The sequence below is a fragment of the Motacilla alba genome, chromosome 12, assembly GCF_015832195.1.
Source record: "Motacilla alba alba isolate MOTALB_02 chromosome 12, Motacilla_alba_V1.0_pri, whole genome shotgun sequence".
Lineage (NCBI taxonomy): Eukaryota > Metazoa > Chordata > Aves > Passeriformes > Motacillidae > Motacilla > Motacilla alba.
The window spans coordinates 3,444,884-3,470,605 of NC_052027.1; the positions used below are offsets into that span (position 1 = coordinate 3,444,884).

The 25,722-nt window shown below is 43.7% G+C and overlaps 1 protein-coding gene across 2 annotated transcripts in view; it reads left to right on the forward strand.

The window, feature by feature from the left end:
* The window catches only part of PDZRN3 (PDZ domain containing ring finger 3), a 132,678-nt gene that overhangs the window by 95,880 nt on the left and 11,076 nt on the right, over positions 1–25,722 (forward strand). The window contains exons 1-4 of one of the 2 annotated variants that reach the window (XM_038148752.1): positions 5,491–5,730; positions 5,784–5,952; positions 20,022–20,263; positions 22,960–23,047. In XM_038148752.1, coding sequence (XP_038004680.1) covers positions 5,621–5,730; positions 5,784–5,952; positions 20,022–20,263; positions 22,960–23,047 — 609 coding nt within the window. In that variant the 5' untranslated portion in view covers positions 5,491–5,620. Of the gene's footprint in view, positions 1–5,490; positions 5,731–5,783; positions 5,953–20,021; positions 20,264–22,959; positions 23,048–25,722 lie in introns of those variants that run through there. The other variant, XM_038148751.1, reaches the window with a different exon arrangement.

Below are 25,722 nucleotides of genomic sequence, written 5' to 3' on the forward strand. Positions count from 1 at the left end.
AGCTGGTGGTTTTGGAGCTGGATGTGTTTAGGTGAAAGAGCAGCCCCTTCTTGATGAGTTCGTTCTCTGGCCTCGGCACTCAAGCCCTGTTTCACCTGCTCCCATCCCAGTGTCATCGCTGTGAATCCAGCTTGAGCTCCTCAGGTTCAGGGATCACCTTTTGCCTCCAGCTTTGACCAAGACCTCTTGGCACTGCTGTAATCAACACCCAGAGGGGCAGCCCAGGGGAGGAGGAGTTCCCTGGTCCATAGGTCAGCTCTCCTGTTTCTCCCCACCACAAGGTCTCAGTGGCATATTAAACAGTTCTTTACCCTATTCTGACCTCATCGTTCTGCTTCATGGGAGACTGAATCAACACAATAGTGCTGGATCTGCTGGCCCTGCAGAGCTTACAGGGATGGTGCAGGGATGCTCCTGAGGCATCACCGCCTTCCTCAAGTGGCATAAATTACAGCAATATTGGACTTTTAAAGAGCTTCAAGGACAGAACAGTTCCTTCAGCAGTTTAACAATAAGTATCATTTCATTTAAGTTACTTCTGAGGATTGGATCTCTTTCAGAGATGCTAAGTGGAGCAAATAAGGATCTCAAGACTTCAACATTAACTGATGGGAATAAAGCCAAAGTTTTACATTTGCTTTCACATCCTCTCTTGTGGTATGTTTTAGTTTAAATATTTTGGCTCAGTCTTGAAGCTTCCAATGCATAGGCAGATTGCTATGCCCACATGCAAAAAACCCCACCAGAATTGAGATCTTTTTGCTGTTATATTTAGAGTGTGTATTTAATTATTGTGCCTGCACGATGCCATAGAAAACCCTGGTTTGCTTTCACATATTCAACAAAGAACTTTTCAGAAGGGTATTTTTAAATTAGATCCACACTAATTACATGTATTATTAAGAACCCAAGGCTTCACAGCTATCAGTGGGTTGTATTATTGAACATTTTCAAATAAACACAGGGAAACGGAACTCAGTCTCAACACATTCCCAACAGAGGCACTCGAGCTTTAATAAAGGTAACCCAATGGTTATAATTAAAAAACACCTCTCACACTTTGAAAAATCCCAGATACTTCACTTTGAAGTAGGGTTGTGTAACACAGCTCTCTTTCACACTGCTGGGTAACCATAATCTGTACAGTTCCATGACTTCTGTTTATTTAACACACCAAAGCAAGAATTATTTATAAAGTCACAGCTGTTCTTTTTCCTAGCTTTTGTTTCTCACAAGTCTTAAATATTTGTAAAAACAAGAAAAGTAATTAAAGTATTGATACATTAAGCAAACGCTTCCCTAATCGCGCTGCTTAAATAGGAATCACTTGTTTAAACAGAACTTGCTAAGTATATGTACAGAAATACAATGTTAAATAGTTACTGCAGAGCAGGAAAGCCAACTTGCATTTAAAGAAACAAAATAAACAATGCCAAGCCATCAGTGCTATCGCAGGCAGCCACTCCAGCATTAGGAGCTCCCAGCCCCGAGCTGGGTTTGGTGTGTGGCCAGCTCTGACAGGAGCTGTGTGCCATCTGCTCCTCACACAAAGGACACGAGTTTATTCTCGCTGGTGGGAACTGCTGTCCGAGAGCCAACCCTTGGCAGAGCCGGTCCCTACCCTTGAAAAGCTGGCAGAGAGCGCTTTTTAGCCTTTGAGTTCCCTAATAATGATCCCCTCCAGGGTGCAGGTCCCTCATGAGTGCTTCATTTCCCCCTTTATTCCGATTCACCATCCCGTGCACACAGGCAGGACACCTGAAGTGCATCCGCCTCCCGTGGGTTCCCCTTACCTGCCAGCACCTGGCAGCCTTAAGGGGGGGATAAATCAAACACTGAAACGGCAAAATTTCTATTAGGTTTGTAGTGGCAAGCCGAGAGGTGGCGAATTGAAGAAGCTGAGAGCAGAAGCTAAGACACGTGCGGAAAGCAATCGTGTGGCAGCATTCCCTCCTTGTCTGTGCGGGACCTCGGGGACCGGAGCATCACCCTCCCCTTTGTGGTGGCAGTCTGGCTGCTTCCCACCTTCTCCTGTTCCCTGGGAATTAGCTCTTGGACACAAAAGCGAATGTCTGGTAGTGGGAGCCAGGTATTGTGGCGGAGGGGATTTAGCAGCCGCGGCCACACGCGGGCGGGCGGGCAGTGAGTAATCTAGATAAATGCTAATGGAAGCTCTCGCTGGCACCTTGTGTGTTCAAAGGCCATTTGCTATTGTTCCCAGTCAGCTGGCTCGCTGACTTCCCATTCAGCCTGGATTGCTCCGATTCAGCTGGGACCGCTCTAACATTGCCATTACACGTGATGGAAACCCTGCTCTGCCGTCCATTTGGTTAAGCTCGTTATCTGTGGCCCTGGCGAGACCACACATGGCACATCGTTAGCGCTGGTGACAGATCCCAGCACGAGCTGCCAGATCTGGGAAGCCTGGGCTCACCTGCCCCAGGTACAGCAGGTGCTGGTGAGGGCTCCTGTAAGGCTTCCTTGGTCAATATTTTATTTACAAGTCACGTCATGAACATCCAGCCCATCCCAGCAGCTCGTGTGGCTCTCCCTGGCTGGATGAGGAGCACAGAGAGCATCCCTTTGTTCTTGGAATCCATCCTCCCACCTCACAAAGAGCCACCGGGAAGCCGAGCTGGCCTCCTCAGACCTGGCACCACTCACTGAGCTCGTTTAAAGTCCCTCAGGAATGAAACTGGAAGCTTGCGCCGACTTTGTGCTGAGAACACACAAATTGCAGCAGCTTAGGAGGAGCTGACCAAATTTAGCAGATTTCACAGGGACAGCACAAACCATCCCGGTGCCAAACTTCAGATTCTTGTTTCAAATTATGGCGATACTGAAACCCCTCTCAAAGAAAAAGCATCCAGAATTTCAGAACATAGGCAAACTTTTTTTTTTTCCCCCTGTAATCTTGCTCTTGGAAATGACTGAAGCTTCGGCTCGAGTGAACCAGTAAAGGCAGAAATCAGCACTGGACAAAGCCCAGAACACAAGTTTACAACCCAAATGTTTAAGGTTTGGCAAAGTGCTGTAAAAACCAGTCTGTATTGACCCGAGGCAGTGCTACTATTTTTGCCTATGAGATGAGTAGGGGAGATGCAAGTTATATTTCAACAATGGAAACATCTCCAGTGAGATGGGCACTGGCCTGGCTCCAGGAGCAGCTCGTTTACCAGGGGCCGTGTCAGCTGGAGAATCCCAAACATCACATTTATGGGACCCTCCACTCACACATCAAAACAAGTCTTCTGCTGGGCTTATTCTCCTGGCTTGATTTAGGGATTATCTCTCTGCATCAGATGAAACATTATCTCCTGCAGTCTATCACGTTGCTATAGGGAAATAACAAATAGGTGTGTTTCCGTTGAAACTGGAAATTAAATATCCCACATGTTTCTGGTTTATTTCTAAGCAGATCCAGCTGTGTGCTATTCCTAAAAAAAAAAACAAAAAACTGACTGACCTCAGCCACCTGAACAGAACACTAACATTTATTTAAATGGCATCTAGTATTTGAGAAGAAACTTAATTGCATTTAAGAAGAAAACCAAAATCACAGACAACATTTTTGGAAGCTTTACCTCAAGTTGCTTAATCAAATTACATAACCAAAAAATATCTAATCAAAGCCATAAACTTTTTTACAATTTTCATAGAGTCTGAGGGGTTTTTTTGTTTAATTCACTTATCATCATCATCTTTTTCTGCTTGTAGGGAACACCAGTCCCCTCATGCAAGAATTTTTCCAGTTGTTCAAGATCCCCAGCCACTGGCTGTCAACCAGCCTTGGAAAAGCTGCAGTATTTGAGTGGAATATCTGACCAGGGGTAGCCTGAATCATTCCTTGAGGGCAGCAGTAACATCCAGGCTTCCTCTGCCTTGCTCCAGCCTTGCTGCTTCTGCCACCATGGCAGCAGCTCTCTCAACAGGGAAACAGCACAGTCACAGCTCAGGGATAAAGTTCCTGCTTGTTCTGGGTTTTTGGCAGAGGTTTCTGTCACAGGTGGGATTTGCAGGGACCCCTGGAGAGCATCCAGTCCACCCCCCCTGCCACGGCAGGGTTATCCAGACCAGGTTGCACAGGATGATGTCCAGGTGGGTTTTGAATAACCCCAGAGAAAGAGAAGGAGACTCCACAGCATCTCTGGACAGCTGTTCCAGGGCTCTGCCACCCTCACAATAAAGAAGTTTTTTCTCAGATTCATATAGAACTTCCTGTGTTTCAATTTGTGCCCATTGTGCCTTGTCCTGTTGCTGGACACCACTGAAACGAGGTCTCCTTTCTTTCTGTTCTTTGTTTCTTTCTGTAGGCAGGCAAATTTTGCTACCAAAATAAAGCCTCAGAGTCAAGGGACCCCTTCTTGTCAGTCTCAGTTTACCAAAGTTGTGCTAAAGCATGAACTGCATTGCAGTAATGAACATTTTCATGCAGACTGTGAGTCAGTCATTGTAGCAAGAGCTGAGTGTTCTACAGGATCCCTACAGCAGCACCTGTGTGCAGAGTTTGGACAGGAAGGATGGTCCTTGCACAGCACTTCCCTTCTGATCCGCAGAAACTCGCTCAGCAAATATCAAAACCTGTCAGATAACCACGGCCAGGATCCATGCAGGCTCTCCCTGCAGTTCCTGGGGGAATGGCACCCTTGCTCTCCCTCCTGGCTGCTCTGTCACCTTCTTTATGGCAGAATGAGTTGCAGTGAGGTTATAAAAATGCAGCCCCTTCTGAATGCTTAAACACCTGGGGAAATTACGGCCGATCCACACTCCCAAGGCAAGGTGGTGCTTCTCACAGGCTGGAAAATATCCATAAAGCCTGTGAGTTATGAGTACTTTTCTAGCTCATTGGGCAGTTCACTGCTGTCTTAGCCTTTACATCTGTGGTACAGGTTTAATGCAGATCTGCACTCTCAAATGCTGAGTACTCATAAATGCCATGCTGATTTTATTGTACATATTTTTATAATCTCATAAAGTTTATATTTTTAATATCACAGATAATATGTGAAGCTGTCTTTTACACCGCTCAAACACACAATGGGAGTCAGTGGCATAAATGGCCATTTTTCACTTGGAATACATATTAATCTGAAGCTAATCTATATTAATACAAGACACTTTTTGTTGTTTTTTTTTTCCCCTAAATCCACATACATTCACATATACCTTCTTTGCTTTGCAGCCAGGCTGTGGAGGCTTTCAGGGACAGAGATGCCTTTCTCTGTTGTGCTTGTTAAACCCCCAGTTCAGTCAGCTGCTGCTGTAAAACTGAGCCTCTCAAATAGCACCACAGTCCAGGAGGGAAATAAATGCTACTGAGCATATTCAACTTCACCCTGGCTGAGTTGTGCGCCACGGCATTCATTTCACTGTGCCTTACGTTTAAACCCTGCTCCCCGCCTGCTGAAATGTGGGAAGAATTATCCTGAGGGACCGTAGTAAAACGCAGTCGTGTTTATTTGTAATTGCTACAAAATGCTTTACAAAATTGTTAGTGTCCTTTATTATGCCTGCTACTGAAGCACTTGCCTGTTAATTAGAGAAATTTCAGCTGTCATAGCTGGCAATTATAGCTTGTGTATCACTGCCTGTTATGAATAGTCAATGAGAGCTGATTAATATGCATGAGTGGCGGTATATAGCCGTGCCTGGGAGCCGGGAGAGGCAGACGGAGGGAGTTGTGAGCCGGGGACGGGCAGAGCTCCGCGGTGCTGCCACCGCCAGTGCCGGCAGCAGCTGCCTCACCTGCGGGGCCAGCATCCCTCCATCCTCACCTGCGGGGCCAGCATCCCTCCATCCTCACCTGGATGCACCCTGGCCACAGGCATCGCTCTGGCTGCAAGGGGGAATAAGGAGGATCCTTTCTGCCGCTCGAATTTAAACATGGGATGCAGTCTGTGCACTCTGCAGAAGCCGGAAGAGCAGTACAAGTTGCTGTATGAAGTTTGTCAGGTAAAGAATTGGATTTCTTTTCTGAAAGCAAGAGTTCTCTTTTAGGTTTGTGGCCGCTGTTAAGGGCAGGGAAGGTGGAATGGCAGGAACTGGAAATGAAAGTGAGTTTGCCTTGTTTGAAATCTGTGTGATAATGATTGTTTTTAGTCTGTATGTTCCTGTTCACATGTGCAGAATATCAGATATTAAATGCAGCTATTATACATGAAACTTTTCACAAAACTTTCATCACAAAATAAGACTGTGTTCATTTCTCCAGTGTAGATTAGGTTAAATTTCTTGTCAAGAATCATGGCTTGGTCTCCCACTCCTTGCACAAGTGGAAGAGATGCACCAGGAAGGTTTTGTACCTGTTTTCAGGTGCCTAGAGCCACTTGTTTGTGTGCAGTGCATTCACTGGTGCTCAGTCTGGTCTGTGAGTGCCTGTCACTGAGAGTTTGGAGCTAGTTGTTGTAGCTGTTGCACCTTGCTGTGTGAAAACACCAGCTAACAGATTTGACAGCAGGTTAAAACTACTGCCCTACAGATCCTTGTATGCCAAATTACTCATATGAACCTTCTGAGAAGTTTTCTGTGAGTGTATGAACACATCAACATCTATCGCAAAGATTTTATTTCCTGATTCTGCCTTTCCTTCTGTGTGCCTCTGAAATTCCTTACTCTGTCACACCTACGGTACAGTTTGGGCTGAGGCAGGGGGATGGAGCCCTGCAAAGTCATGGCCAGGTGTTTCAGGATGTGTTCCTGCAGATCTCTCTGGAAATGCTCACAGACATACACACTCGCAGTCAGTACTGAGAAGGTGGATTAGGTTTCTGTAAAGGACTGGATGGACAGACTCTACCCAGATCCTTCGAGCTGTACTTTTCCCCCCTTGCCATTCCTGAGGTGGTTTAGGAGAAGTGACAACTGCTGGGTGACATTCCCAGCGCTGCTCCGCGCTGCCGGCAGAGGGAATTGCTCAGCAATCCCCTGTCCTGCTGCCTTCCCACCTGCAGCTGATCCCAGACACTGATGTCACTGACAACAAAGTGAATAAAAGATGTGGTCTGTGTGTTATGCTAGTAGGGAAGTGATTAAATTTTAACCACGTAGTTGTGATCTAATTCTCGCTCGCTCGCCCCAAGGACGCTGACGCTTTGCGGAATAAAAAAAAAACCTGTGGGAGCAAATAGAAAGACATGTTGGCTGTCATTTCTATTTATACCAGCACACTTCCACTTGCTAAGCTGCTGTGCATGTGATGGGGGCAGGAATTTTACAGGGAGGTAATCAGATTTTTCAGCCAGAGTTCTGAACTGGGAAGCAGGTGCTGCCTGCAGCAGCACACCTGGGGCCAGGTATGGTCTGTGTGAATGCTCCGCTCAGATACAGCAGAGGCTGTGGGAGTAATTCCTTATCCTGATATTATTCCTGTGGGAATAATATCCTTATCCAAGTTTTTTGCAGTCTGGGGACTGTCAGAGAGTCATGTTCAGGAGCGCAACAACCAGGACAGACTGAGGCACTCCTGATCAGAACGGTGTGATTGCTCAGGGGCTTGCTCAAGTTTTGTTCCGAAAGGAAGGTGGCAGAGAACCTTTGCAACTTACTGACATCTCCCAACAGATGCAGCACAACGTTCTTTAAATGCACGTCCTGAAATCAGTCCCAGGAACAGTTCCTGCTGATATCTGAGATGACTGAACTATCCAGTGCTGGCTGCTGGCTGCAGGTGCAGATCCCTGGCAGGAGTTTGGTTTTAGGATTCTGTGAACCTGCAAAGTGCTGCAGCCTGTGTGAGAGCCCAGTGCTCCTCATTAAGTATGGAATTCTTTTGGGAAACCCTGTTGGAATACCCTCAGTTTCCACAGAAGGGAAAGGTGCGTGTAATCCTGTAAAACTGGGATTTCTAGCATAGCAAAACCTGAATTATTTTAAACTATAATCCCTGATTATTCTAGAATATAAATAACTGCGCAAAATTATTTTAACAGGGGTCTGCTTTGATTTCTCTTCCGCAAGACAGGAGGGAGGGAATTCTATAGCTTATGGAGCACATCCAGATAATTATATGTCACTACAACTATAAAAATACGTCCTCATGTAACCTACTCACAAGAGCAATCACTTAAAATTTAATGGTGAGGGAGATGAAGGATCACTGCCATTTAAAATTACAGAATATAGAAGATAAAAGTTTCAAAATCTGCCAACAGAAGAAAATGTCTCTTACGGTGGTTTTTTGTGTCATCCATGTAACCCTAATATCATGTGATAAGAAGGCATTGCTATTTTAAGAAATCTGAGTTAGACAAAATTTGCATAACTTGATTTTAGGGAATATTAAGCATCATTGCAAATAAATCTCCTTAGTCTTATTTTTTAAAAGTTCATGACTCCAAGACGTAGGAATTCAGAAGACACTTGAAGGAATTAATAATAGTACATAACTGCACTTTCTCTATTAGGCCAAGAGCTTTAGTGGGGCTGGGAAATTAATGCTTCCATAAATTACAATTCCAGAAGGTCCGGTACGGCTGGCTCCGTAAGTCCTCTAACAGTGAGCACAAAGAGGATCAAATATACCAGGGCTCAGGCTTTATCCCTTCCTCATCCATAGATAATTCAAAGAGATCCTCTTCATTAAGGGCTTTGGCACATTGCCTACAATTTCTTTTTGGGCCGCTGTGAGCTTAATGATGCAGAACAATGGTCTTCCCTCTTGTTGAGCACTTACCTTATTGTACCTTTAATCACATAATAAAAACCAAATTAAGACACCTCGTCATTAGAAGCTGTTGTAGCTGTGCACGTCAATGCTTTGTGCTGCAAATACAAAGGGGGCTGTGGCAGCTTGGTGAGGAGCAGTGTCACCACTGATGAGTGTGGCAGCAGTGGGGTCCATATCCCATCTCAGACGTGTCCCAAGGTTTGCTTCCCAGCTGAATACAGCATAGTAAATGAAGTAATATACACTATTAGGTTTTGGGGTGTCTGGTTTAATGGAAATCTTCTTCAGAAGATATTAAAAGTTGTGAAAATGGAAGGAGAAGGGGGAAGAAAGAAAACCAGAAAATTGGGAGGGTGTTTAACACCAGGTTTCTGATGTGCTTGTTTCAATGCCATCAACTCCTACATAAACAATAACAGAAATAAGGGCTTTTCCGTTTGTGTGAAAATTCCAAAAAGTAAACTCCATTGGAAGAAACTTAGAGAAGAATGAACCATCTGAGATAGATCTTTTGAGCATGCAAAACAGAGTAAAGAAAGTTTAAGCCTGCAATTTAAGGAACTTTCTCGGTACCTTTTTCACACTAAGCACACATTGCCCGCAATATGGGAGGCAAAAACACAGTGAAATCGTTTCCTAAATGGACACAGTGTTTTACAGAATCCTCACAGCATCACAGAATGGTTTGGATTGGAAGGGACCTTAAAGATCCTGTAATTCCAACGACACCTTCCACTGGAAGAATTTTCAAGTGTATAGAATCTTAAATCACAGATGACTCTAAACTCGCATGGGTAGTGCTCAAAACTGTTCCCTGAGATTTATGGAGCTCCCCCAGTGCTTGCAGTGGGAAGACACCATAAGAACAGCCCATCCCAACTGGCACTTGCAGCTGAGAAAGCCTGAGATAGGTGAGCACAGCCCCTTCCTGCAGGCTGTCCCTCCAGGCTAAGGACAGGCTGGCAGGAAACAAGCTCATGTTGCCACTGCCCTTGGCTCAGCTGAGCCGAGGTCAGAAGATTCTGCTCCGTGATTGTGGAGCTGGCACCCCTCACAAATACTAAAGTTCATATATAAATAAACAGTTGTTGCCATGATGCTGCAGCGTGTCGGAAACTTGAAAGGCTCGCTCACATGCTCCCAGCCTGGCACGTCCCTGAGACATGGAAAAATGGCAGGGTTGGGAAAAAACACTAGTGGGCAAGCTGGATTTGTGTTTTAAAGCAGACTGAGATGCTCTGTGGCCAAGGTTATATAAGCACCAAGGTCAGACACAAATTCTGTGCTAATGAGAGGTCAGCAGTGATGAGGAACAAGCCAACCCTGTTTTCCATTGGCAGCTTCCAGTGGCATCGCTTGCAGGGCACTGTTCTCCAGCAGAACTCCCACACAAACCTGCTGCACTGAGCTAATCACCAGTGCAGGCCCCCTTGCCATCAGAATTCCATTTGCACGTTCAGACTTGAGAAAATGAGACCAAAGTAATCAATCAGTAAGAAAGCCTCATTCAAGGAAACAGTCTAACTAGACTTAAACCTACTGAGCAATGATGTTATCCTAAAGCAGGGCCAAAGCGAAGCTTGCCAAAATAAACATTCAGCTCAAAAAAAAAAAAAAAACCAGCTAATCAAAACTGTAAGATTTGGAAAACAGAAATAATTGCCTCTGTACATATGCTTTTCACACCCTCAAATTTAATTGGGCAGCCAGAGAATTAGTTGCTCTACATTTCAGTAGTTTTCCATGTGAAGACCAAAGTGGTGGTGCCAATTATAGGGAGCTGCTCTACTTGAAATACAGTGTATGGCTTCAAGTGCTCTGTATGTGCAGCCTGTGCTGCAGCTGAAATTAAAACTAGCACTGAAGTTCGATTCTGTCACTTCACTACCATTAAACTCGACCTCAATAACAGTTGTGAACCTATCACACTTACTTCAAAGTAGTCATGTGTTTGCTTAAACAAGATGTTAATTCCAAGGGCTTTGTTCTAGACGGGGTTTTCTACTGCAGAATTAGTTCAGCTGTAGAAAAACTCTGCTTGACAGACTGGAGACTCATAATCTTCAGAGAACTGCCCTTTAATGATCGTGGCGCCTGTCTGTGGCTCACAAGTCCCCTCTCCTAATTAGACATTTACCAGAAACTGGCAATTGAAATTTTCCTCTTCACTTGATGATGAATAATGCAGTGCCTCTGTTAGGATTTCTCTGGAAGATAGTTTTTATTGTGAAGTTAGAGGGATATTTTGGCCATTAAAGGAACATAAACAAGATCTGATATGAAATAATGGTCACCTGTGATATAAATGCCTAATTTGACCTATTTTGCATGTTAAATGCCTCATTGTTGCATAATCTTCCTAAAATCTGCAGTGCCTCTCATCTTTAAAGTGGGCAGATAAAATGCTCAGCCATAGCATGGATTTATTGGGATTCTTTTTAAACGATGAATGATTGAAGGGATGAGTTTTGTGATGCTTTACACTTACACATCTGTTTAATGCTACAAAGCAGGTGGCAAGAAGTCACAAGGGAGAAGGCACCAGGGACAATCACTCTGTGCTCTACTGTCACATGCCAGACATGGGCTGGGAAAAAAAGGAAACATATGGAGTAATGAAAAAGTGCAGATTCAATAAATGTGTTTTGTTGTGTTCATTAATAATGGAAGAAAAAGGTTAGGCTTCATTTTCACTGGGACAGGACAACTCTACAGTTCCATGAACACTGCATTGGTCCTTGCAGGGATTTGGTGGGTAAAGGGAAGCAGATCCAACTGGAACTTGGGCACAAGTCAGGGATTTGACAGGAGAGGAGAAGAATAAATAATATCAAATATACATAAACATGAAATATTACAATACTCACTAACTCAAGCAGTGACAATTGAAGAAAAACCTCCTATTAATATGGAATATCTTCAGGCAAAAAGCCAGATGCTACCATCCAAAACACAAATGGTCAGAATCAGGGCACTGTTTTCTTCCTTGTGTCCATCCAGGGGTAATCCTGGGTAGGAACACAGAGGTGATTGGACATGCTGTCCACTGGCATAGGAGCTGGGCACTGCTATATCAAAATGATCCCGAATAATAACAAAAACTACGAGCAGAAATGCAGCAAGAGGGTTTTTTGCAACTTCAAACCAATATTCTGTACATTCTTGCAAAGTGAGAACAGAAGATCATTTTAGAGAAAGCAACCATTCATATGTTGGAAGATCACAGCTGATAAGAACTTTTAAATTTGGCTGAGGTGCTTCGGAGTTCAGCAGAAGCTCTTGTGTCTGACCCGATAAATCTGTGTGACTGCCATCAGTTTTAGGCAGAAGCAAAGGAAAATGAAGGTGTTTTAGTCAATGTCACACTGTGAGAACTCATGGCCATGGCAGCACAGGGAGAGGTGGTGGTGGAACTCCCTCCTGAGGTTTGTGTTCTTCAGGCACTTCAGCTCTGCCTGTGGAAGGCCCAAGGTGACCAAGCTCCTGAAGCAGCAGGGCTGAGGAAACCTCTGGGATCTGTCACTGGGTTCCCACAGAGCAGCTCCAGGTGTTCTTTCCATCTTTTCTTGGAACCAGCTTCAATATCCCTCTTCAACACAGGTGATCTTCAGAGCTGTCACAATTGCTCTTCCCCTGTCCTGCATCACATTTGTGGAAGAAGGGAGGGAGTGGGAAGATGGACTTGAAAGCTACAAACAATGACCAGCAGTGTGAAAACGGGGTGCTGGGAATCAGGATGATGTTAAACACAGTGCCTGGGTGGTGGGATGGGAGGTCTGAGTGGGGCTGTGCCCTCCTGTGACCTCAGGCAGATCACTCTCTTGTTCTGTGTTTCATCCTCTGTAGAGATCTTTTGTCTCTTTGCCCTGAGCAGGTCTCCAGAGGCAGCCCTGCCTTTGCTGTGTGCTTGCACAGTCTGATATGCTGCTAAAATGATATCAGGATTATGTGAAGTGCTGGTCTGTACACCAGGAAGTTGTACTACTCTGATTTTAATTGAGGTGTGGTGTTAAATACTGCCTTACCAAACTGCGAGTGCCGGAAGGCCACAGCAGGGGAAAGCTCCCTCCAAATCTCAGTCTTTGACCATTCCCTTTCTCTGTGGGAGAAAGGTGCTGCTCTACAGGGGCCTTTGGTCTGATTCAGGACAAGAATTGTTTCTTATGCTGCTCAAATTCAGCTTGAATCCACATAACATTGCCCTCTCAGCTAGAAGGATTTTAACTTTTTCGTGCTGTTCACTCTCATGGTGTGTTATTTTAAACATAAATATAGAATACACAGCTTTTTGAAAGCTGTCATTGATAAAAATCTGTAATTTGCTGGACTAGATGAACACATAGACACAGGTTTTGCCTCTTGGGAAAAGCACATGTGGGAAGGGCCAAGAGCATTTCCCGAGGAGCCACACTGGAGGTGCAGGGCTAGAGGTGGACAAAGCAGAGGATGTGAGAAAACGGGTAATTACACTTGCTGAATCCAGTCATTAGTAATTCATGGTTATTTATGGCTCATTTGTAGCTCACTCAGAGATCCCATTGATTGGCCCCCTCTGGGGCACGCTGCAGAAATGGCAGAGAGAGGCATTGAAAGGGGGGGGCTGTAAACTCCTGGCTGTGTTCTAGAGGGACCTGGGTTATTGAGCCATGAAAAGATACACAAACGATCACTTGAAAAATTAAGGAAAAACATTTCTGCCCTGATATAAAGTCATCTGACACGATTAATGCATCTTTAAGAGAAAGAGGGCTCCAAGTAAACTTCGCTTCTAGTGAAAGTCCAGAGTCTCAGAAGCCCCAGCACTGCTCTGTGTTTTCATTGAAGCAGATGATAAAATCCCCTGTGGTGTTATTTGGAGTAGTGATCCACAGGAGCAGAGCCTGAGAACCCAACCAAGAGCATCTTAGTATGCTACAGACACTCCTGGCACTGCCTTGGTAATACCTAAATGTGCTAATTACTAGCAAAATAAAAATTCCTTTATTTCCAGGCTCTTTTTCCCAAGATTTTCCATTTGCAAGTTAACGGTTTGGAGGACAAATGTATTCTGTGCTCTTAAGGAAAAGAATTTTTCCTGGGTCTGAACTGTTTTGTCATGGATGGCTCGCAAGGCAGAAGGGAAATGCACACACATGGAAACAGTCTATTACTAAACAATATCATTCTGGGGTTTTCAAAAGGAGGGAGACTGTACATATGAGGGAAACAAAAGAGGGATTAGATGGATCTGCAAGAAGAATTAACCTGTATTTTGAACCTTTTTTCTCCGATTCCTGAGGAAAAGGGGGGTTGTAAAATAGGCTTTTTGCTGTTCTTGCTTCTATAAAAATCTTTACAGTTGTGCTGCTTTTTCTTAGTATGCAGACTCCTTAAGAACTTGCTAAAGGAGTGAATCAGACCATAAAGAGCATTTTAAATGGAGCACAGGCATCTGTAGTCTAACAGAACTAGCATTTTTATAGTGCACTTCCCAAGGATTTGCATGAATTTCTACAAAGAAAAGCTGCTTACTCATTCTTAGGCAAAAAAGTTTTTTTCTCTGTGACATTTGTGAGGCACAGAAGAGCCAACAGGCTGTACAATGCATACAAATGTTTATCATTCATGGCATTAAACCCACCGAAATCAGTCTAAATTAATGGGAAAAAATAATTTACTGAAACCCGTCTGGTTTCTGCTGCGTGCTCCCAACATCCAGAAAACAATGTCACACACTATTGCTGCAAAAATAAAATAGAAAATAATTATAACTAAACTGTTCTGCACAGAGATTTTTGGGTAACTTTCAGTAGCTACTTCTACCAGTGCCTGAAGTCACTTCATCTGTAGCCTGAGTGCTGAATTCCTCCATGCCCTGGGCACCCTCTCTCCTGCCAGCCCTCTCCTGTCACAGCCCTGTCCCAATGTCCCCTCCCAGGGCTCCTGTGTGTGCCCCTACGTGGCTGCAGGTGGGAAGCTGGGAATGAGCCCCAGGAACGTCCTTGTGCAGAGAACCCAGGTGTGATAATTCTGCTCTCACAGGGAAAGAGAATCCACCACTGCTGGGCTTTCCATGAGCTCTGTATCAGAAGGAAAAGAAAATCAGAATTGGTGGCAACCAGGAGGAAATTTTGTCCACTTGTAAACAAGTGACATATTTTGATATACCTGGAGGCCTCTAATTTATGTCTATTTGAAAGTGGCAATTAATTAGCCTTCTCTTCCCACCCAGAGAAATAAAGCATGTAAATCACTCACCTTGCTCAATAATTAAACAGCAGCTATTGATAAAATGACATTTATGTAATAGCACAGCCGTGTCCTATCCTGCCTCATACCTCAAGCAAAAATAAGGATGTGATTTCTAGTAACAGAGAACAATTCTGTCATCCCAGCCTTGGCTGCCATTCCCTTTGCCTTGCACAGGAGGTCCAGCCTCATCCTCACAGTGGGAAGGCTGGAAGGCTCCAGCCTCTGCACCCTGTGCCAATTGTGACCTCAGGAAATTAGCATCTAAACGGTGGCACTTGGCTCTGGAGCCTCTCCGTGGAACAATTGTTAAAATAAAAGCACATATATAAATATAAAAACGTGAGAAAATCTGTCCTTGTAAAAGGTAGTTCCCTGTGACATATCTGGAATTAGTAGAAGGAGGAGATTTCAACAGGAGGGATGCCAAATGCCTTGCACAGCTCCAGCAGAGAAGCCAATGTAGATCCAACCCCTTACACACTCACAGCACTGGAAAATTATATGGAAAGCCATCTCCTAGTGAGGCAGAGCAAATTCTTCACAAGCATGAAGAGATATGAGGATTTTCCTGGGGTTTTTTTTCTTTTTTTTTTTTTTCTCCTTGTTGAGAACATCACTGATCACAAATCATCACTGCTTTATTTGGTTTTTCTACTTAATCTGTAGCTACCAACAGAGAGAGATTTGAAAGCAGACTCAAGAAGGCACTTGGGTCTTACCAACCCTACACCCCTCAAGATCCTCCTGCTTGATTTTACCTTTTTATCTCCAAGGTAGCACTCAAACATTTCCAGCCTTTTGCATGGCTCTGAGGAGTCTGATCTCCAACTCTACCCACATATTTGCTGTACTCACACCTCCTAAGCTGTCATGGGGTGTTCCTCAGCAATTCCACCTGATGTTTAGGGTTCCTCAGTGCAGTTCTGCTGCTTCCATTTGGGGCCAGATGCAGCACATTAGATTTTTTAATTTCTCTTTTCATTAATTCCTGTTTATTTTTCTGACCATTTACTTCTTGGCTATAGGAATTAATGAGAGCTCCATGACCAAAATGAGAGTTGAAGCCATTGTTTCCTTCTGTTTGTTTGCTGGGGTCACCCGTTTGGATTTGTGCCATGGCTTCCCCTGTTCTGCCTTGGGCCATCGTCTCTCTTTTTCTCAGTTACAAATACACATCACTTCCACCTTCACTGACCATGGCAGCATTTTCCCTTCCACTGTCTCAGTTTGGCCATGGAATGCTGATGGCCCTCTCAGCTTCACGACTTCTGGATTTGCTGTTCATGCCCTCTCTCAGTCAGAGCCTGAGCTGAGGCACTGCAAAAGCAAATCACCCCTTGACTCCAGTGAGAATCAAATCAAGCTCAAGTGACTGTTTTATTTTCATTCCAAGTGTTAAAACTTCCAGGAGACACAGACCTCCCAGACAGGATTATGCCATCTTTATCTATAGATTTCTTGCTGCCTCTATAGATTTCTTGGTCCTCTCTCCAGCCTATTTTAGTGCAGAAGAACATACAGTATATACTATAAAATAAAATAAAACAATGTAAATGCTGTTTTATCTCATAATCATTGCATAGCTTCTATTAAAAAAAAAATCAATTCAAGCATGCCTTTCTTATTCACTGTCTGGTGTTAACACAGTGTTTGTCCTCGCCTCATGCAGTGGCTAAACCACTCTCTGCCTGCACCACAAATTTCACCCAAGTCCATTCAGCTGAGTTTAACTCCAGTCACTGCATTTTATCTACAGCTTTCTCCATATTCACTATATTTCCAATGCTAAGAAGGTCCAAAAGCTAAGCATTTCACCCTTCCAGACAAGTTAATTTATCCATCCTTTGTGCCATGAAAGATCCCATTGTGTCTGTCACATGGCATGTTCCTCAGAAATTATGCATATTTGTCGTTTTTGGCAGTCTTCTGAAGCGTTCGTGTGCATGGATTTTATTTTCTGTGTTATTTCAGATGTAACTGTTTATGAGGAAAAGAATTGCTGAGCACAATTCAGCAGCATTAGGAAAAAAGTCTAGGAATATAAAGCCCCTTTTTTTTACAAAGCAAATCTGTACAGATTTATTCATTTATTTATTTTATTATGTATTTTTTGGCTTTTAAGCACTGGGATAATTATTTGTCAATTGTAACAAATTTCCCAGATAGAAACTAAGCATATTAGTATCACCTATTTGCTGGACTCAGGATTAGCCACAAGTACTGACTCTACACAGGCACCAGAAATCAGGCCATTGAGATCATCCCCGTATATTTCTCTTCTGCATCATTTTTGTGCTGCTAAAAATAAAATACCAATACCTGCTCCTTTTTCTAGACTGAAAAGCAATTTATCTCTGTTGTGCATAAGCAGACTGGGGAATTACTGCTTTTTATTATCCAAATATTTAGCACTGCCATCCTTATTTCCCTGTAATGGAAAGTGATATTATTGGTGTGCTGAGATGGGAAATGCTTTTAAAAAAGTAATTACAAACTATTCACTGCTCAGTATTTACCATATATTATGGCACTTGCTGCAGGTTTTTAGGAACCAGATTCAGAAATGTAATCCCCTGCTGTAAAGCACTTTTAAGTGTATTTTTGTGTCACTGTGTGCTCTTTCATCATTTGTTAGGGCAGTTCTGAGCACGTCTCATAGATCAGCATCACCACAGTGGCCAAGGCTGCTGCTCAGAACAGCAACCTGCAGAGCTGAAAGGATTCCACTCAGCTGGGGTTCAGGAATCACCTCTTGTAAGGGATCCACAGACTGACCCCAGAACCATTCATCATGTGGACAGCTACTGTCCAGAGGATTGTTTGCCTAACAAATGTGGGTGCTGCCACAGCTCAGAGAAATATTAACTTTTAAAGACAAAACCCCCAACCATATCTTTGAAGTGGGTTAAGAAGCCCATGACAACAGCAGTACAGTGACTTATGCTTCCACTTCACTGCAATCATTGCCATCCTATCAAACCCATCCTTTAAAACTGTAAGCACATCAAATATAGTTCTGCTTGTAGAGTTATCAATTTACCCACTGGAAGCTGAATGCCAGAAGGTCACAAACCTTTTCTACACAAGGTCCCTCTGCAGCAGGAGAGGGTTTAGATTAGAATTTAGCTGGCTCATCACCCCAGGTCTAAAATCTGGTCCCATGTCCTTCTTCCTGGCTGTGCAGCACCTTTTCTTTTCCGTGGCATTATCAGCTTGCAGACAACATAGTCAGGAAACCACTTGGACATAATTCCTGTGGTAGCAATTTATGGCACAGTGCAGCTACTGCTGCCTGTTCCCTGCATGACATCAACCTGTCCTTGAAGTTATGATTATTTATGTAATGATTGCATAGGAGAGCACAAAGAGGATGCCAGTCCATGGATTTGCAGGAATAAGAGTGTCCTAAGGAACCTAAATTAAAATGCAGGCCTGTACTAAACTGTCTGTAATGCAGGTTCATGACAGCATTTGGGAATGAACTGGAAATCTGTCCTGTGCAGGATTTTACCAGGTTTTACTATGGAGATGGAGAAAGGATCTTCATAAATAGTTTCCCACTCAAGAGTTATTCTGAGCACATTTTGGAAAAACATTATAGACTGCAATTTAGATTCTTTTGTTTTGATTGCTTGTTGGGTTTTGTTGTACAAAAAATAAATTAAAAAAAATAGGATGCACACAGTAAAATGTGCAGCGTTTAATTTGCAGCAAATAATAAAACTCAAACCATAATCAGCATTTCCTTTTTCCAGAGAAAACATTAGGCTGAACCTAATTTTACAGCTGTACAAACTGTTTTAAAGTAATCTGCTCAATTGGGCGAGTTAATGATATTTAATTTGACCAGGCCAAACTTTACACGCTGTGCATTCCTGGGAGCAGCCGTGTGCAGTGCAAGCGTTGGTGTCATGTAAATGTCATGCTAACACCTTCCCCTCTCAGCTGGCTTCACAAAAATCCCGGTGTCATCACCTCTCTAAGGCAAACCCAAGATGACAGCAGGGAAAAAGTGTTAGTTGCACTAGGCAGTTCAGCAGGAATTTAGCCTTTTCAGTCTTTTCTGCACTCAAATTAACCCTCTTTATATCAGCCAGCTTTTTGCCCTGGGCAGTATGTTAAGTATGGGCTAAATTCAGTTATTGTGCTGAGTACTGTTCTTGTTCAGGTGCCCCACTTTAATATGACTAAACGTGGATTATAGTGTGTATTTAGTGCAGTGTGTGAATTCTCTGCTCTGCCCTCCAATTCCATGGCCTGGCATGTCTCCTGTTATTTCTATCCACTACTCTAAAATGCAGTTTTTTATTGCAGTGACTGAGTACTACCATCACGTTTCATCTGAAAAATTGTTTATCAGACACAAACACATAGTTTTGTAGTTTTGGTTTTGTTCAGCAAAAAGGCAAAGAGTCTAAAAAGCAAACCAAACCCAGAAGAACTCCAGGAGAATCAATAACTTGTTGTGTTTGAACAAGGGCTGAGGGATTTCTAATCTGCAAGAAACTAATGGGGTGCTGGTTTGTACTTCACCTCAAAGAGCAAGCCCAGTAAAATCTATCAAAAGAAAAGGCAGAGCAGAGGATTTGTAAAATTACTGTGGTGAAAAAGGGCAAATGAGAGATGCAGAAGATTGTGGGGATGGTTCCTGGTGCTGGCTGCTCACACCTTGGTGATGCCTAACGAGGCTGACCTAGAACAGAGGCTGGGCAGAGTTAAAGGAATAAAGTAGGGATTTATTAAAAGGCCTTCACAGGATGCACCTTGGGCAGTGCAAGAGCCTGGCCATGGCTTTTATACTTTTATAAGTTTTGGTCCATTTCCACATTGGGGTTCATTGTCCAATTCCAGCTCCAGGTGATGCAGTCCCACCCTCCCAGGTTGCTCTCCTCCATCCCCTGCTGTTTGCACTGTTTGGGCTGAAGCTGCAGCTCTGTCCTTGGTTCTGAGGCTGGAAAAGGATTGTTCTGTGGGACTGAGCTGTGAGGAGAACCGCTGACAATGTGAAGTTTAGAGTTTTATAGTACAGAGTCTGGAAAACATGAAAGCTAAACCTTGAGGCATCATTGGGGTGGCTGGCTGCTGAGCCTGGGTCCCTGACAGCTTTGCTGCTTTGTCCCCACAGGTCAATGGGAAGGATTTATCCAAAGCCACCCACGAGCAGGCGGTGGAGGCGTTCAAGACAGCCAAGGAGCCCATCGTGGTGCAGGTGCTGAGGAGGGCCCCCCGTGCCAAGGCCCAGGAGCCGCAGCTGGTGGACGTGGGCACCCAGACCGACATCACCTTCGAGCACATCATGGCCCTCAGCAAGATGGGCTCGCCCAGCCCGCCCGTCCCCGGGCTGGACCCCTACCTGCTGCCCGAAGAGTAAGTGCTGCTTTCTGAGCCTCAGAAATCCTTGTGGGTGGTGGTACCAGTTGTGGGTTTCTCTGGGTCTGCATTGAAGAGGGTAGTTCGTGTTCAGACTCAGGTGTTCATTATTTCTTCTCAGTGAAACAGCCTCACTGCTGTGAGTTCAGCAGCTTTTCATTAGAAGGCACAAAATGGCCAACAGTCTCTTGTTCCAAGGTCTTTTAAGACTAAACCATCCAATTAAGAGCTGACACCTGGATTATTTTCCCCTTTTAACCCAATAACTGATCCCACAGAGCCCGCAATGCAGACTGTTCTGCCCAGTTACAAAATGCCACCCAAACCCATGAGGAAGGAGGAAGAAGAAGCATGAAGAAGAAACCCAGGATGACACCCTGTGCCCTCCAACTTGCTGCCATCCACAACACAGTAAAAATCCCAAAACCTCAATTTCTCACCAAGTGAAGCACCTGCACTGCTCTCTATAATCTATTTCACACTTTTCCAGTGTGGAAAAGTGGATTCCAGTCTATCTTGAAGTCTGGGAAATTGAAAATAGGATTCCAGTCTATCTTGAAGTCTGGGAAACTTTCTCCATGAATGAGGGCCAAAGTCAGTGCTCCCCTGGGGGTCAGAGCACCCCAGGACAGACAGAGAAATATTCCCAGTGCTCTGGGTTTCCACACTTGTGTTCCATAGTGGTGTGTTACGAGTTCACAACCTCACCTCACTCTCTGGTAAACATGTCCTCCCAGAAGTGGCCAGGATTCATCCACCACTGAGCCATAACTCACAGCATTTTCATTTTTCCTGCACATTAGCGAGACATTACTCACATGAGTAATGCCACTGAGTCACAACATGGCCTCATAAAGCTCATTTTTTTTTGCTGGCATTTGATGGATAAAGTTATTGCATTTTGTAATTCCTCTCACTGCCTCTTTGGGTTGCTTATGTTTTTAACTTTATTTTTTATGGCTGCCATAAATTGTGTAATGCTAAGAGCTGCTACATTCTGTTCCAGTGTATTAATTACTTTATTATAACCCTGCAGCGCTGTTACTCGAATAAGTTATTTTCTGGGACTAAAATTACTTACCAGTGTTGTCATGGATGTTTTAGAATCAAATTTTAATTATTGTTAATGGTAATTTGATGCTTTTGTACTTACAAATACAAATGACAATTATCTCCTGGCGCACACACCCCCCGCCCTCACATGCTGTTGGAGAGGCAAACAGCTCCCCAAGGAGCCCCTGCAGATTGCCTGCCATCCTGCCACACATCTCCACAGGGAACAGGGGATGGAAAGGATTCTGACCCCCTCTCAGTTGCTGTGTGTGAGAGACTGATCTGGTCAGGCCACAGCAATTGCTCTTTTTTGAGGTTTTGAGGTGATCCTGCGGGCGGTGAGAGCAGGGCTGCTGTGCACCCACCCTCCCAGGGCAGCTCTCCAGACCTCCCTGCTGGGAAACGGGGTTTGGCTGCGAGCAGGCACTGATCCTGCACTGCCCCTGAGCGACTTTCAGAGCACAGCAACCTTCACACATGAGCCAGGACCATTGCAGGGCAGTGCCTGCTGCTCTCATGCCTCTCCCTGCTGATACTCGAAGGAGATACTCCAGCACGGCCCCTATTCCCAGCCCACTCAAAACTCAAGCACAGCAGCACGGGTTAGTGGAAATACTTGACAAAAGGCTGGAGCTTTGAGCTTGCAGTGAGCAAACAGCAGGGCTTGCAGCCTGTGAGAGGATGTGATTATTGCTAGGGCCTCCCAACCTCATCTGCAGAAGGGGCTTTTTAGTACCTCTGGCTTGCCAGCTGCACTTAGAAAATGGCAAAGAGTCATTCCTGATGGATCATTTAGGAAAAAATTCTTCCCTGTAAGAGTGGTGAGCTCCTGGCACAGGTTGCCCAGAGAAGCTGTGGCTGCCCCATCCCTGGAAGTGTCCAAGACAGGCTGGAGCCACCTGGTCTAGTGGAAGGTGTCCCCGCCCATGGCAGGGGTGGAATGAGATTTTGCTTAGGAAAAGATTTGCCTTTCACCCCAAACTGTTCCATGATTTTATCATTCTGTGCTTTAGGTTGCAACGTGCCTGCAGTATTCCACCTTAGCCCTATCAGCTCCATATTGTTCCTTAATTATTAATGCCAGCTGCTGGGTCAGCAGTGCCCCTCTCATGCCAGGGCCACACTCAGCTCTCTAGCTGTGCTGTCACCCAGCACATGAAAGCAAAGTCATTTTTTTCCTTGTGTTTCCTCTCACTTCTCCCAATTCCATTCAGATTAATCTCCCTGCCTCTAACAACTTGACTATCCTGGCCAATTAGCAGATGCTGTTACATAAATAGCCTCAGACGTGGATCTAGTTAACAGAGAATTACAGGGAGTTTACTTTCACTGCAGATAAAACAATCCAGCACAGAAAACAGTGATCACAAGAGCATTGCACTGCTTACAACTTCCAAAGCAAAGGCAGTGGAAGTGTGGGAGAGCTCAAGCAGTAAAAAGCAGCAGGCTGTCCTCCTACAGTACATGGAATTTTCATTTAAAACACTTACTGGGGTAAGTGGTGTAGCTTATAGAATTAACCACATGCAGCTCCTCGATGTGGGGGTCAGTCCATCATCTCCCCTCCAAGCTTGGAATGCATTAACAAGTTCCACTAAAGTCCTGAGTGCTGTCCTAAAAAAAACCCTTTTTTTTTCCAGCCATCCATCCGTGCATGAATACTACGACCCAAATGACTACATGGGAGGAATTCATCAAGAAATGGACCGGGATGAGTTGGAATTAGAGGTACTTAATTTGAGTAACTATTTGATTTCCATGTGCACCTCAAGGTCTTCGAATTGCATAAAGTGGAAAGACTTTCCAAAGCAGATATTTGTGATAACATTGTTCACTAGTTGCTGATACCTTTATTACTACATTGGACTGTGAGCCAGGCACTGATGATCTTCAGCTAACAAATAAACATAAATAATGAAGTCATTGATTCCTTTAATTAAATTCTCTTTAAGTCTGCTGATTTAGGCCGTCTGAAAATCTGAAAAGCTCTGCTGAGTGGCAGGACCTGTTCCACATAACCACATAAAATTGTGTCAGTTTCCCTTAAATATTTCCTGGCTGAGAAACAGATGTTCTTGATCATATAATTTTGAAGTATGTTAAGTTTACAAGACAAGGCCAGGATAGATTTGCCACTATATTAAGTTGTTCCTCTCTTTTTCATTACTTAAGTGACATATGTATACATATGAAATTACAGATAATAAAAGTTGAACCAGTCATGAAGGTATGCAAGCCCTTTTCCCTGCCAAATCTTTAAAAAACACTTTTGGTTTTAGTGCTTGTGTACCCCATCAGAAGTTCATCTTCAGTTTTCTCATTCCTAATTTTAATAACCTGCTCACAACCTTTCAAGGTGCAACAGAGAAATTGTGGGGTTCTGCAAGATACTTAAGCAGTACTGACCCAGTGAAGTGGTTTTAATTATTTGTAATAAATAATAGCAAAGCATCCCAATAGCTCTAAATACATGCAGCAATGTCTGACCCAGCTGATCCATCCAAGACTATCAGTAAGAGAATATTTTAGACCCTTAGCTGGCTTGCAGTTCTGGTTCCTCAGATCCTGGTCCTGCAAACACCTGTTTGTCCCAGCAAGCAGTGCTGACCTGCCTGGAGCTCTGCTGAAATCAGTGCAAATTTATCAACAGCTTCAATGGGGGCAGAGTTCAGCCCTTCCATGAGCACCAGGCTGTTTCCTTCCATAAAAGTGTTTGCAGGATCAAGGACTAAAACCCCATAAAAAGTTTGCAAGCTGTTCTCAAATTCTGCGGATCTGGTAGCAATTCATCTCTGTATACAAACGTAAATCAAAGGCAGGATAAAATCAAAGTGCCAGTAAAACAAATGCTACTTAGCAGACTTCAAGGCCTTACTTTTCAAACACGGGCCTTTTTTCTCTCTTAAATAAAAACAAATACATTATAGATTTCAGTCTCAAAGGAAAATGTGGAACAAATCAGTGTTTTCTACCAGTATCTTTCCAAAATCTTATTTTTTAGGAAATCTAATATTATGGATAAATTCTAGTGCTTCCATTAGAAGGTCAACCAGTTGAGCTGCAAACAGTTTAAACACACACACTCCAGTAGCCAAACCTTAATATGCCTTAAACCACAACATTAATAATTGTGACATTGATATAGTACTTGATGGCAAAAGGTGATCAGCTCAGTAACACAGGCAGATGAACATTAGGAAAGTCTCCGTGGCCTAATAGTATTTCTTAAAAACCACTAAAGATTCCTGTTCAAATTGTAAAGACTGTGATCAATGGTAAGGTCAAAGTGCTAACAGGGACTCAACTGGCTGGTTGCTTTTTTGTTTGCCTTTTGATAGATATGTTTTAAAAGACCACAAAGGCACTGTTTCATTGACTGCGGCAGGAATGTCGAAAGTAAGAAAGCCATCAAGTCAGCCTTCTGGGTTTCTGTGTCTATAAAATGTGCTTTGAATTTAAATCAGAAGCTCCTCATCTAAACTTTTATGGTCTATAACTGACTGGTTAGTGATTTGTAACAAGCAAACAAGACAAAAAAGGTGAAATAGCCAAGTTCACAACAAACCTCCAATGTAAATATCCATAGGAAGGAATTTATGCTGGCAGTATTGCTGAGGTGCCAAAATTGTATTCTCGGTTTTATCTCAACATTTGTCTTAAAATTGATGACTCAGAGGTAGCTGCCATATATTCTCTGCTGCAAAAATAAATAAATACCATTTCTTTTCTTTTGAAGTTTCCATGCCACAAGTAAAGAGGAACTAAATCGTGAACTCCTATTTTATTATAAATTAAAAGTACATTCATTCTTCACAGAGGCCCAGCTAGAAGTCATTTCAGGCTCATAAAGGAAGAATAATGTCACTCCAGGATTCCCCAGCAGTGTTATGCATTAATATGTTTATTCAAACAAGTCTGTCCAGCTGTCAGACACAGCCCAAGCCAGGGCTCTCTCAGTGGAACTTTCTCACATTACAAAGGAGAACATTCTACATCAAAAAGGGGCCTGTTCCCTCCCATTTGACTTTCTGTCTTCACCCTCCCCAATATGCAACTTGTGTGTAGGTCTTTCTTTCCAAGAAAAGAACTGAACTCAGCTGAATGGTTAGCTGAAAGTCAGGGAAGCTTGCCGATGGAAATTACATGAAATGTTTGCTACTGCTGAGAAATTTCCCTCTGATACTCTCACTCAGTCTTGGACAGAAATGAAGCATTCTTGTCAAAAGACTGAAGGAGGACACCAAAATCGTTCAAAGAGCTTTTTGCCCACCCAGTGCACAGCTCCCAGTGTTGCCAGCATGAAACCACAGCAGCCGATCAGCAAAAGATGGACACACTGAGCACCAAAAAAACTGCTTCAAGATCTGAAATTAATACTCTGCTTTTAGGAAACCATGAGTAAA